This window comes from Falco biarmicus, chromosome 2 (assembly GCF_023638135.1).
Source record: "Falco biarmicus isolate bFalBia1 chromosome 2, bFalBia1.pri, whole genome shotgun sequence".
In the NCBI taxonomy this organism is placed as follows: domain Eukaryota; kingdom Metazoa; phylum Chordata; class Aves; order Falconiformes; family Falconidae; genus Falco; species Falco biarmicus.
In genome coordinates, this window is record NC_079289.1 from 23301703 (window position 1) to 23315848 (window position 14146).

The following is a 14146-nucleotide window of genomic DNA, read 5'->3' on the forward strand; positions in this document are numbered from 1 at the left end:
CCAGCTGGCTATGAGTCCTCCCAGAAGTTCAAGTCGGATAGTGTGGTACAGGATGTTCTTCTGAGTTGGATGTGTGCCTTCCTACCTTGGAGCTACCAATTACTCATGCCTGTTGGCTTGCAGTGGCCTGGCCGTACTGATTAGTGTCTTTATAACTTTCTGTGGGTGTTTTTGTGGAAGCTTAATTTGAACTGAGGCTTGTGTATACTATTGTAAACTTTTTTTTTGTTATCCAAGTAATACTTGCTTGAGTGTTCTGTGTTAATTATGACTGCTGCTTTTTTGTTCTTTATAGTTTCGTAGTATTGAATTAATTTTTTGCAGTTAAACTACTGTAATTGTAGGTCAAGGCCCTTGTTTCTAGGCAGGGGATTAATTTCTTAGATCTTTCACACTTGCTTTCAGTCTTAAAGACTCCTTTTGGCTGCTTTTCATACAATTGTTGCTGCTTTATGAAGTATGAGATAATGAAAATAATCTTATGTTCTTGAGGAAGCTTTTAAATCCTTTCACACAAAGCACAAACTTTTTGAGATATTTGTAAGTGTACATTTTCTGTGTTACCCTTTAAAAGAATCAGTACATCAAGTTAAAAAATCTACTTGACAGTTATATTTCCAAGATGGATATGCAAGAATATAGGTTTTCTTAAAATGAGCTTGCCTTCTAGGTTTTTTAGTTGATTTATTTTCTTTTTGATATAATTACTTTCCTTGTTATTCTTGTTTCTGAAGTTCAAACTCCTCGTTGTCTCTGTTAAAGCTTTTCACTTTTCTGCCTCTTCCTGCATTTGTGCTGTAACTTCATGCTGCATATGCTGTCATTTAGCAACCTCTTTCGTAGTTTCTTTTTCATATTTTTAGTTGCTTGCTGAGAAGATAGGTTTGAAATACAGCATTACCAACCTTTTCCTATTTTACCCCCTGCCAAAAAAATATGTAAGCAATATTAGCAAATAAACCCATGGTAAACTGATTTTTTTTCTGAAATGTATTTCTTTTTTTGTTTTAGTTCCTGGAATAGATGGCGGTGGGTTAGCTGATGCTAGTCTCACAGATTCCTACTTTAGCACCAGCTTCATTGGCGTTAATGGATTTGGAAGTCCCGCTGAAACAAAGTATCCCATGATGCAGGTAATAGCAGTGAATTGTATGGTGTTTTATTAGTTCTGGCTAGCATTACCCCAAGAAGGGAAAACTGTTCAAGAAGCAGGAAAAATGGAGCCTTCTGGAATGTGTCATCTTGTAGGATATACTGAGTATATACTCACTTTAATCTTGCAAGTGGAAATGACACAGTATCATTGCTTTAAAATTAGTCTGTTTTTATTGACACTTATCTGAGCTGTTGTGTTGGGCTTTGCTACATATATTAACTCTGTGTTCCTAGATTTCTTTTTAGGCTTATAGCTTATTTTGATAGCCTTTTACTAAATATGTAAAAATCAGATTTTCAAAAGTCTCAGAGATCAGAAGTCACTGAAGCGAAATGTGAACTGTCAAAACTGTAAATTACTAGGCAAAAATGTCAGAATTTGTAAACTCAGTCTCTGGTGGTGTTCAGTTATGTTGAATTCACATTTAAAGCTTCTGAAATGTTTTCTTTTATTTATAGTGTTCTGTAGATGTTGGCATAGGAACTCCCATGAGGTGGAATTTATTGTGTAGGTAGTAGTATGCAAAATTTACAGCAAAAGGCTGTTGTATTGAAAAGCTAAATGAGTATCTATTGAGTTAACACATGAAATACTATAATAACTCCCGCAAACTGTTATGCTTTTTAAAAGCTGAAAAGAAGGTGGTTTCTCCCTGTACTCAAAGGTTTAACAAACCGGTTTCTGGTAAATGAAAGAGAGCACAAGTCAAACAGTTTGCAATGAGTCCTGACAACAACTCTCTTCTTTTGTATCAAGGAAACTCTCCTTGTGAGCTTACTTTGATCTCAGTTGTGGCTGTATTATGGATTGAAAAATAACTCAGCGAGAGGTGGGAAATAATTAGGTGTGTTCCCTTTTTTCTTTTCATTTTTTACTGCATGTTTTCAAGAAGGCTGGATTTTCTCATTCGACAGAATTGCAAAATTATGGAAATGTTATCACTAAAAATTATGCATGATTTAAAAAGAAAAATTTTAATCTCTGATACTGAAGCTGTAAGTTACAAGTTTTGGTATCACTGAGATCATATAATAGTGCAGTCATTTTGTTTTGTATCCTTCAACTGTATTCTATAGAAACACTGCTGCCTTTCTAAACACAAATTTTTAATTATAACTTTCTTCTAGAAAGACAATAAGGCATGCATTTAACATGGATTCTCATAGGATTTTTAAATACTTTATTAATGCCTGTGAGATTACAGTCAAGGCATTGTGTTTCTCTTTGAGAAAAGAGAAGTAATTGATGTGCCTCTTACTGATTGGAGGCTAAGGAAAATTACTTCTGAAGTAGGATTTCATTAGTGTTGAGAAAGCGCTTACAGGCATTAAACCACAGTTTAAAAAGCATTCTTATATTGATTTTTTTTCTTCCTTTGAATCATGTCATTTAAGTTTGCATAGGTAAAACTGGTAATGCTGTCTGTTTTGATTGTGTGTCAGTTTCTAAATTAAGTCCATACTGACAAACTTTAGGCACTTGGAATGTGGTTTTCCTTATCAGCCTTTTGGAGACCAAGATGAGGGAAAAATCTTAGTGACTTCTAATAATGCTAACGCTTTATGTTTTGGAACAGAGACTTTAATTCTGATAGATTGGTGGTTGTGTCAAGGATATACCCTCTGCACTCGCTCTGAAAATTTGCCCAGATTTCGTCAGTTGATTAAACCTTTGCAAAACTGGTTTATATAGACCCACTGGAGACTTCCTAGATGTTAGATAGTTTCCCAATGATGTAGTCTGCATTGGCGTGTTCCAGCTTGAGTACATTCTTGTAGTTACAGCTCTGGCCTAATCTAGGCCTTGCCTGAACTCTGAACAGGAATGCTGATCTGCTTCATTTCTCTCCTTCCTTTTCTTCTACTTCAGACTGAAGCAGCATGGAAGTGGATCTGTATTTAATGAAAAAGAGCTGCATCTGTGTTAGTTGGAGCAGAGGGGTGTGTAAGGGAAAAGAGGCGTGCTGTGGGCTTAGAGAAACTGAGCTGAACATAAGTGAATAAGGAGCTAGGAAAGACTGAGAAAAGAGGCTGAAACAAAGAGGAGATGTTGATGGGACATTCACAGAATGGGGACTGGAATTACACAAGTGAAATACACAGAAATTGGGACGAAGAAACAAATTGGCGTAATGCAAAGTTGGGTTGAAGTAGGGGCATGTGCCTATTTCTCTCCAGGTCCTTGAATCAAACTAAATATACTGAAAAGTTAGTGTTCTGCCATTGATGAAACATCAGAAGTATTCTGTAATATATCTTACTAGCTCTTAGTTTTGCTTTTGCAGATGAAACATCTGTTCCATGTATGAATTACTTGGTCATCTCTGGTGGATCTGTCCAGTTCACAAATAGGTGCATGAGTGATGCAATGTGAGGAAACTTTTTCAGCTTGTTTTTTAAAACTGGGAAATTGCACAAACATGCAAATAAACACACTGCTGGAAAAACATTAGTAAGATACAATTAGATGTTAAGAAATGTTATGTTTTGGTTGATAGTGCAGCCTTGAGGTTATATATTGAGATTTATTTCTCATTATGTTGTATAATTTTTTTCAGTGGGAAAATTATAAGCGGTTCTTACGCAGGACACAACATGCATGGTGCATGTGTAACAAGCATCCATTTGATAGTTGATTAAGTGTTCATCTAATGGTTCCATGCCTTATTTCTGCATGCTGTTCACATCCTTCTTGGGAAGACTGCTAGGTGGCAGTGTGCTTTCCTGTGCAGGTAACGTTATTGCATCCAACTTTGTGGAATGCTTTCCTTATGAAAGAAGAAAGTAGTCTGCGTTTTGTAGAATCATGGGAAGAAAAAGGATGGCAATTAAACAACATCCCCTCCTTACCCCCCCTGCCCTGCAACAGTGTTAGCAAACTAGAGACCCCAAAGTTTTTGAAACTAACCTATACAGCTGGAATGTGAGGAACAGTTAATGACCACCTGTAAAAAGCTTGGTTCAAGTTGCCTAATTGGCCTCAATCTAGCAAAGATAGTAATAGTCACTGTCTTCTGGGTAATGTTCATTTTCTTTTAACCATGAGATAACTTTCTGCAGTTCATGTTTTAGTCAGTAGATGCCTTCCAAGATAATCATCAGGGGTTCAATCGATGAGTCTTCTTGACTATTCCCAATTAATCTCCAGAACGTGTTTGTCATGTGTAGCACATAAAACTGAGGTTTGTTGAAAAAAATGTGATTGTGTATATTTGGGTTATCAGAACACATGTGGAGCCAGGCTCCCTCAAGCAAAGCTGTATCAGAATTTTGCAATCATCATGCTTTTGCTTGCAGTGTGTAATTTATGTTACAGTGCTAATTAAGGAACAAAAGGAAGGAAAGTAAAAGTGTATCATATCATGATGAATTGGGGAGGGGAGGTGCTTCTTTGATCAGAAATAAAATGACTAATGGTCAACATTTCTTCAGATTGGGTATTTCTGATTTTGAGATTTCATTTGTATGTGTTGAAGAATACTGAAGAGATCTAGAACATCTAATTGCGGTTAGATTAGTGGTGAAGATGCAATTAATGTAATGTTCAGTTTGCAGTGGTAAAAGAGCAAAAAATCCTTGGTACAGTTTGGAATAGGTAAGATTTTTAAAGTAGCCATGGCTCTAATTCTTCTTTTTTCTTTCTTTTTGAAAAATAACTCTTTACCTCATCCTTCCATGCCTCCTGCCTCAAAGGTCTTTGCTGTTAACCAGGCTTTCATTGCCCCCCGTTGGCCTCTTCTGTTGTTACTTACTAGTTTCCTATTGATTAAGTCTCCTGTCCTCATTGGTTTGCATTTTCCTGTAATACAGTTTTGTTTCATCTGTCTTTTCTTCCCTGTATCTGCTGTGCTTTTATATACTGCATTAGCAGTATTGGCTTCCAGCTTATCAAAGCATGTATTTTCTGTTTTTCCCTTCTCTAACTAATAACAGAGCAGGCCTGAATAACACATGGTCCACAGGCTTCATGCTGTCCTCGAAGCTGTTCTTTTTCTGTTTTGGCAGTGTAGCTGCAGCTGCCAAGAGACAGTCAGAGGTGTGGTTCAAGAAGTAGCTTGTTGCTTTTTGGCTTTCCCAGCAGTGAAGAGGCAGGAGCTGGCTGGCTGGGATGCCTCTGACACTTGGCTGTTTCCTCAGCTGTTCTGCGTGTGCCACTTGGCTGGCTGGTGTCTGTGTTCCTCTGGCATCAGTGCTGCCCCTTGACTAACTTGTGGCTTGATCAAGGATACAGGTGCTGTGGGAAGGAGCTTTAGTAGTATTTTGTTGGGATATTAAAAGGGTATTGGAGCAGGATGAGATAGAGGAGTGTCTTGATGTTAAAACTTTTAATGTCTTCTTAGAATTGAGCAATTTGGTTGTAAGAGCATAAAACAATAGAAGGTATCTTCATGCATGTTGCTTCACAGAAATCCGGTTTTCCTTATTTTTCGTGGGATGAGATTTATAACTACATGGCTTTCATTGGACTGCAGGTTATGTAGAAAGTAAGAATCACAACTTTTTAATTAATCACCCTAATGAAAATAAAAAAGGTGCTAACAATATTCAATGTTGAAGTTGGCAAGGCCAAGTAATGGAGAAGAATTGGTCTTGCTTGCTTTCGCTCTGCTAATTTTGGTATACTAAGCATTTTTGAAAAGCCTGAGAAGTAGAGACCATGTTCACTTCAAAGCCTTGCAGCTGAGTAAACACAAAGACCTTTGTTCCCATTGCTGCATCTGCAGGAGTTGAGCAGTAAAACTCTCCTTATAACACAGAAGCTTGTAAGTGTCTTCAGTTTTTAACTGTTGAGAACTGAGTGCAACTACAGACATGCTATTTTAAAAATGGAATTATGCAGTTGTTTACATAATGCTTTCTGAAGAAATCCAGTTGCTTCAGCTGAAAGAGTTGAGTGGGACATGCTTTAGATGGTGCTGAATACGCTAACTGTGGAAGACAAGTTTTGGGTTGTTTAGAAAGGAAAGCAAAAGGTATTACCCTTTGTAGGTCACAGAATCTGACAACTAAACAATGATTTGGTTGTGACAATCTCATTCTGCAAGATGACTTCTTTTATAGTTCAATTAACATTACTCTAAAAATTACAAAGAAATATTTTGAAAAATAGTTCCAGTAGAACAGTATTAAGATGAATAGAGTACCTTGTAACATACTACAAAATATTTTGAGATAACACATTTAGCACAGGAATGACCCTGAGGGAAATGCTTATTTTCTTAGGGTTAGGGCAAGGAATATGGAGACATAGGGAACAAAGGATATCTCATGTATTTTGGTGGAAAGAAGTGGTTGTGAAGAAAGCAAACCTCCTCACTTAAGTCTTGTACCATAAGCTATGTAAAATTAGATCTCACTATGTGTAGCAAAGCTTTATTCATCCTCTATCTTGTTGAGAATTTTGTAGCTATGTACTGGAGTGAGATGAAAGCAAAGTGAACTTGTCTTAAGTGCAGCTGTAATTCTGGGTTTCGTTATTGAACGTTGAAGGATGGAGGCAAGGTGGTGTATACCTTTAGAAGGTGGGAATATTTCTTGTAACACTTCTCTTCCTAGCACACTGCACCAAGGAAGTATTGAGAAGAAGGTGAATGGTGCCCTGGGCTGCATTAGGTAAAGCTTTACTAACAGGTCAAAGATCCTTCCTGTCTGCTCAGCACTGGTGAAGCCACACCTGGAGTGCTGGGCCTCTTAATACATGAGAGACATGGACATACCGGAGAGAGTCCAGCAAAGGGCTGTGAAGATGAGGGGACTGAAGCATCTTTCCTGTGAGGAAAGGCTGAAAGAGCTGGAACTGTTCAGCCTATAGAATAAAAGGCTTGGGGGGAATCCCATCCATGTACATAAATACCTGAAGGGAGGGTGCAAAGAGGATGCAGTCAAGCTTTCTTCAGTGATGCCCAGTGACAGGACCAGAGGCAATGGCCACAAATTGAAACAGAATGCTTGTTCCCCCTGAACATCAGGAAACACCCTTTCATTGTGAGGGCAACTGAGCACTGGCACAGGTTGCCATCATTGCCACAGGAATTCCCATCATTGGAAATATTCAAAAGCTGTCTGGACATGGTCCTGGGCAACCAGCTCTAAGTCACCTTGCTCGAGCAGGAGGGCTGGACCAGTTGGCCTCCAGAGGTCCTTGCCCACCACAACCCTTCTGTGATTCTGTAAAAAGTATCTAATCCTCAAAACTATTATTAAAATAGCAACCCAATAGGAGAATTATTTTTACAGTGCTGTTGATCTGCTGTCAGAGTGTCTTAAAAGTCTGTGAAAATAAAACTTAAAAAAGACCTTAAATTGCAGCAGTTCTGAATAGGAAATTTTAGTATGCAATAGGCTGTCTTAATGTCTGGGTAAGATAGTGATTCAATTTGACAAAAGTTTCATTTTTGATGTAGTGCCTTTTCACAGTCTTTTCTTAAGAGGAGATGAGTAACTTTGAGTAATCCTGGAACTTGAAGGAGTAAAAGGTTCTGAATGAGCATATTCCCATCCTGTAACTTAATTGCTTGAATTTTCAGGAATTAACACAGTATTCTGAAAAATGTTATTTCTCATTTTTTCTGTGAAAGTAAAGAGCTTGTAATTTGTTACTGGTGGAAGGGTCAACAATGGAAGGACTTGAAGCTGAAGCCTCAGGTTAAATCCTTGGACAGAGATGAATGTGACTGTTTTGTTCTGCAGTAGCTTTCTTTTGAAATGTGAACAGAAACAACTTCTTAGTTCCTTTAAAGGGAGAGGAGCAGGATGTATGCCAGTCAGCCTAGTTGAATTTTAACTAATGCTTAAAGAATTTAAATCAATCGTAGTAATAGGCAGGCAGAGAAAAGGATTTTACATGGAACTGAGTGATGGTGGTATGGCACTTGGTTATGTTATGACAAAGTTGCCTTACTATATTAACTTCCTTATGGTGAAAGTCATGAGGTACTAAAAAAGCCTGAAGCTATCATATGTGCATGGTTGCCTTGCCTGGCAGGCTTAATAGTTTTCTTCTCCTGTTCGTGATTGCTCTTACCTTTCTGGAGCTTTCATCCTTTGGGCTTGAGGCTCTTCTGATTGCATTCTTGTTTTGAAATTGAATTTGTATGAAACAACATTAGAAGAGATTGGGAAGTGTTATTTAAAATCAAAACGGACTTCTGCAAAACACAAACAACAAATAGTACTTGAGTTTCCCTTTCTTTTTTTCTTACAAGACATTTTCAACCCGACTTGGTAAAAATCGGATGCAGGAATAACTTTCATTAAGGCTAAATGCTTTTGGTGTGGTGAAATTTTTAATATTAAAACAGTTTAAAAATCCTTTGCTAATTACATGCAGGTCTTCTATGAATAAAGTTAAGGTAAGAAGCTTGTGCCTGTGTAATAAGTGAGCAAAATGAAAAATTCATGAGTGGTGGAGGTTTTTAACCTCCTTCAAGGTACAGCTTACAAGTGGTTGTTAAAGCAAGAGCTGTCCCAGATCAGTGAGAGAAGCTTTGTTTTTTCAGAATCCTTATTCATGTAAAATACATTTGCACCTTGAACAAGACTTGACTTTGTAAAAGAACGGTTGATGTTCATAGGCTTTGTTTGCATTGTGCTTTCAGAATTTTGTACTGTGTTTTGTTGCAAACTCTCGTGTGCACTATATGTTTTTAGTGATTATATCAGCACTGATTTTCATTATTGGAGACAGGTATTCACATCGCAAGTCCGTTGATTAAATGCTTAACTCCTGGACTTGAAGAGATAGAATATTGATGTCATAAAAGTGCTTTGATTCCAAGCTTAAGCCGTATACTTACACATCTTTGATACTGACCTAAATTTAAATACCATATTTATCCCCATTCTGACAGACCATTACCTTTTGCATTAAAATCATTATGAAAATCTGAGTGTATAAATAGACATTAACACTATTTTTATATACACCTGGACAAATTTTGTGCAAATCTGAAAGAAACCACTTCCTTTTATAAAGATCAGTGTGGATGTGTGCCAAGAAAATAATGGGGATGCTTTTCAAATATTTGTGAAAACCATTTAATGTCTTTCCGTTGCTTAGTCAGGAATTGAATATGATGTATGAATAGTTAAGCTACTATAATCCAGAATTTATTTATTTTGATATATTCCTATTCTTTGATATCTTTCCTATTTTGGTGGTGGATAGTAGGATGAGCATTTCTGAACTGGGGCAAGATCACTAACTCACCGTGGGCCTGCCAAAGTGTTACCTTGTTTTATAGAAATAAGTAAACTTTGCTTTACTAGAGGCATCCCCTTTGTAAAGAACTGATTGTTGATGACTGACCTTTTAGCGAGAGTTACATTGTGTCAGTTCAGTATATTTAAGAAATAAGACAAGTGGCATCAAAATAAGGAAAGAGTATATAGCAACCAGGTTTATTTAAGTCTTGAAAAAGTGGAAGTGTTTACATATAAAGTATTTACATTATGAAGTATTTAAATGTGTGTATTACATGTATTGTCCTATAGTTCTGCTTCATATAGTACTACATACTTGTAATCAATGAAGAGTTGCATCAGAGAAGCCTGAACGATGGTAGAAAGCTTGCTGCAGCAATGGAGCACAGATAATGGAAATAATACATGGGGGAATAAAGCACTGAAGTATTGTTGAGAGGGTACCATTTGAAAATACCTGCTGAAGAACCTGAATTTTACCAAAGCTTTCTTCAAGTTACTTTTCTAATCGTGCAGGCTATTGTTTTTTACAACTCGCTTTCCATATAAAAACTACTTAACATAATTTGTTCTTTTAGATACAATTATTAAAAGCTGAAGCTTCTGGTGAACTCAGTGGTAGTATGAAAACTGCAAATGTTGAGAAATTTGAACTGCAGTAGGTTTACATTTCTACCATGTTAGATAACGCTTCACCTTCTATTGGTTCTCCACTATTCTTGCCAAATTTACTCCAGAATATTGATCTTTCTTGTCAAGAATTAGATGTAATGGTGTTTAAGTATAATGTAGGAAGCTTCTTGCCCTCTGCCATCAACATTGAGGTTGGTTGTGGAAAAATGTAAGCATGAAGAGCAACTCCAGTGACCAGTTTTGAGTCTTGGTCTGTGTCTAGACTACTAAATTAAACATGCCTGGAAACTTTCCTTGATGCTTAGGGCCAGCTGGCACAAAATGGCCTGTTTGTGCAGATGTACACTCACTCAGTAAAGCAGAGGCTGCATGCAAACTGTCTATTTGAAGGGATCTCAAACCTTTTTGCTGCTGAATAGTGCTTGGAAGTTGGCTGGGAGACTCCTGGTTGGCGTGGGCCAAAAGCATGGCAGGGAATATTTTAGCAAATTACTGGTTGTCTCTCTCAGTGATAGAGAACACTTCCTGACCTTGCCTTGCTTTTCTTCTCACACCTTTTCTTCTTTTGAGAGACTGGTCAAAGAAAATAATAAGCAGGAGTTAGAAGAGACACTTTCGAACTTCTCTGTCAAAGCAGTGGTAGCTCTTAGAGCAGCACTGCCTCACTTAAGTCTAGTTTATTTGCTAGTCTGTGTCTCTAGAGGAATGTGGGAGAAGCAGGTGGAGTCTAGGAAGAACGCTGAGAGGTTTTCAGATGTCCTGATGGCTTACAAGGATCACATGATTTTGCTGAAAGGTCTCAAAAGGTTACTTTGTTTCTAAGAAGAATGCTATACTAATTTGAGTATTTTTCATTGGAAAAGTTTCATGTTGCGATGGTAGTGTATAATAAAGGGAGGAATTGTTTCAGGAGTACAGTGTGAAAGAATGTTTAAAGGAGATAAGTAGCTTATCTAACATTTTGACAACGTACAGGAAGACAACCACAGGTTTGGTAGACCCTCCCAAATTAGAAATTTGTGAAGATAGTGTTCTGTTTTAATATACAGTCATTTTAGGTTTGCATTGCTCTCATGCAAAATGCTTTATTTTACTAAATGTTTCTGTCAGCTGCAAATCACTGTCTGCTTAGAGTATTTATTAAATAGGGAATGAACACAGGTTTCATAGTCTGTTCTTAAAACTTTCTAGATGTCATCCCCAATGCCTTCACTTAGTCCATTATAGCTTTAATTTACATGTACACTTTTGTCTTTTTATTTTTGCAGAGGATGACAAATAGCAGCAGCTCCCCTAGCCTTCTCAATGACAGTGCCAAGCAGTATGCAGGCCATGGTATGTACGTTTAAAGTAATAAATTTCCAAACATACTTTAATATGTAAGAGATTCACTTTTGAAAAACTGAGCCTTAAGGGTGGGTTTTTTTTCCCCTCCTCTGATTTGATTTGAGATGCAGTAGAACTTTTTTTAGCAGTATTGTATTGTGATTACTTCTAAAACAAAGCTGAAGTGCTATAGAACTCATAAATTTTTGAGCCTTCCCTTTGCTGCAGTAGGGAAAAACTAAAAAAAACCCAAAACAAACCACAACTAAAAAATAAAAAAAAAATAAAAAAAAATAAATCATTATTGATCTTGTCACTTCAAGTGAGATGCTACTTTGGATATCCACTGTAAAGCACTGATAGCTTAAGCATTTCTGTTGCTCTGCAGTAACATCCCTTTTTATTGTGCTTTTGAAGTAAGTTGTTGTGTGGAATGAATATACAGGTTTTTATTCTTAAATTTAGGATGTATGAGTTTTGTGAAATGTATCACATAACTGATGATTTTTAATAGCTGTTGAGTTTTGTCTTGTAAGCAGTACTTTACCTCTTACAATTTTTTCCCTGCTAACAGGGAACATGGTTTTTAACTGAACAAAGTGTCTCTGTAGCGCAGGCCTTCATAATCACTATACTATTGTGGAGGGTATAGTGAACTTCTGTAATTCGCTTTTCAGAATCACTGCAGATTTTTAGCTGTAGCTGTTAAAATATCTTCTTTAAAGAAGAGGGTACTACTCCCTTGTGGCAAGGGCATACATTTAAAATATATTTCTGCTCTGCAAATTACTGTGTAAATGATGAACTCTTATTTGCATGTCTGACCCTGCAGCTAGTCTACTTACTAGGGTTATAATTTCTTAAGCATGATAGAAACTACTATAAAATTAACTTGTTTGAAAATTGAAATTTGTTTTGTTTTGTTTATTCTTCCTCCTGGTTCATTTCCAGTAGGTTTTGTGATTAATTCTGTTCTTTTGTCCCACCAAACAATTAGCTATTCAAGGCAGTTGGAGGTCTCCAGTTTTAAATGCAGTCGGAGTTTGACTGTGACAGGCCAAACAGCAATAGTGATGCATCTGAAGGAGAGAAACTGGTTTCCCCAAGTCAGCCTGGTTTAAATTCTGTTGTGTCCCAATCCTTTTCTCCACCCCGCTTCCCCACCAAGCTGTGCTTCACTTGTAGAATTACCCTTTTAAGGAGTATGTATTGATGCTGAAGAAAGTGTTTCATCAGAACACCAATGTTTACAGCTGGCAGTCATCTGCTGATGAGACAGCTCAACTCATGCAGTTCAGAGTTTTAAGTTTTATCTGTGATTGTTACTCAGTTTTTGGTGTTTCAACTCTGGAAAGAGGATGCATAGGGACAAATAAAAAGCAGTAAAAAGCCACTAACAGGATGTACACTCTTGCTACCCTTAGTTCTGATTTAAATTGTGCAGAACAGTGACAGAACAAGTAAGATCCACATCATTATTTGTAAGACTGTGTTATACAGAAGGTTACTAATTTTGGGTAACGTTAGATGGACATTAAATAGTGTCAATAGCAATTGAACTTACTAAATTCTGCTAATGAGCACCATTATATTGATCAGTTGCACAGAATCTAATAAATGCTGTGGGTTTTAGCAGGGTGGTTGCTAAACTTAGTTTTGTCAAAATGATTTTTTTCCATACAGAAATAAGTTTAAAAATATAAAATCTCTTTTTAATGAGGGATATATAATATGTTATTTACGTTCTTTTACAGATCCACTAACCTCACCAAATTCATCCTTGTTCAATGACTTTGCTGCCCTCAGTGTGTCTCAAAGGAGGAAGGTAGGCAGCAACTACATTTTAAGTAGCAGATTTGTAGATGAGTTGACAGGGAAGGTCTGGAATAACTTGAAATGCTAGGTGAAGTAAGGATGATTCTTCTAATGTTACTAGATTTATTTTAATATGTTGCTGCTGATATAAATAAGATTTTACTACTTTACTAGACCAGACTGCTGCTGCTATTAAGAAGTATTCCAAGTTCTTATAAACTGAAGTGTTTAAGAATGCTTTGGATATGAAAATCAGGACATAGTCCATTGAATGTGAAAAGAAATTATTTTTATTGTACTGAGTCACAAAGCCACCTGCAAGCCTTCATGGCAACAAGTTCTGAATATATTAAGAGTCATTCCTCCATTTCTTTGTACATGACGTGAAAGTAATTCTTGCAGTTTGGAATGCATTTAGTTTGAAAGACACTCTCTGGCATTATTGGGAAGCTAGGGTTTGGGATATTTTTTCTTCCTCTCTAATCTGTACTGAGAAATCTTTTTTTTTTTTTTTTTTTTTTTTTTTTTGCTGAGGGCTAGATGGCATCTTCATAAACCTTTGACCTGCACCAACATAGGTTGTGGTGTTTTCCAATTATACAATTACAAATGCAGTGGCTGGAATAAGAGACAAAAGTTTGGTTCCACCAGAGTTCCTTCTCATTTTTGTGAACTGTGGCTTATCAAAAAAGATTTTATCTTGTCCCAACCAGTTGTCAAATTTTACTTTCGCTGATGAGTTTCATGCTGTACTACTTTCTTATTGGCCACATGATCTTGAACTTTCCTTTAGTTGATAATGCATTGTCTTGAAAGCAAGCTATATCAGCATGCTGGTGACTTTTCATAGTTTCATTTGTGTGTTGGCAATTGGGAGCTCTGTATCATTCCTGCAGGTGAAAACTGAGCTTAAAGATAATTGCCGTAGCTGGCTCACCAGACCAATCTTCCTTGAAATGAAACACTGTTGTAGAATGTTCATTTCCTAATATTATGATGTATCCAAACGACATGG

General features: G+C 36.9%; 1 protein-coding gene across 11 annotated transcripts in view; it reads left to right on the forward strand.

Moving 5' to 3' along the window:
• PAN3 (poly(A) specific ribonuclease subunit PAN3) overlaps positions 1–14146 on the forward strand; it is an 81961-nt gene that overhangs the window by 12365 nt on the left and 55450 nt on the right. For all 11 annotated transcript variants that reach the window (XM_056329053.1, XM_056329054.1, XM_056329044.1 and 8 more), the window contains 3 exons: positions 1012–1133; positions 11259–11325; positions 13071–13141. In XM_056329053.1, the coding sequence (XP_056185028.1) occupies positions 1012–1133; positions 11259–11325; positions 13071–13141 (260 nt within the window). The remainder of the gene's footprint in view (positions 1–1011; positions 1134–11258; positions 11326–13070; positions 13142–14146) is intronic.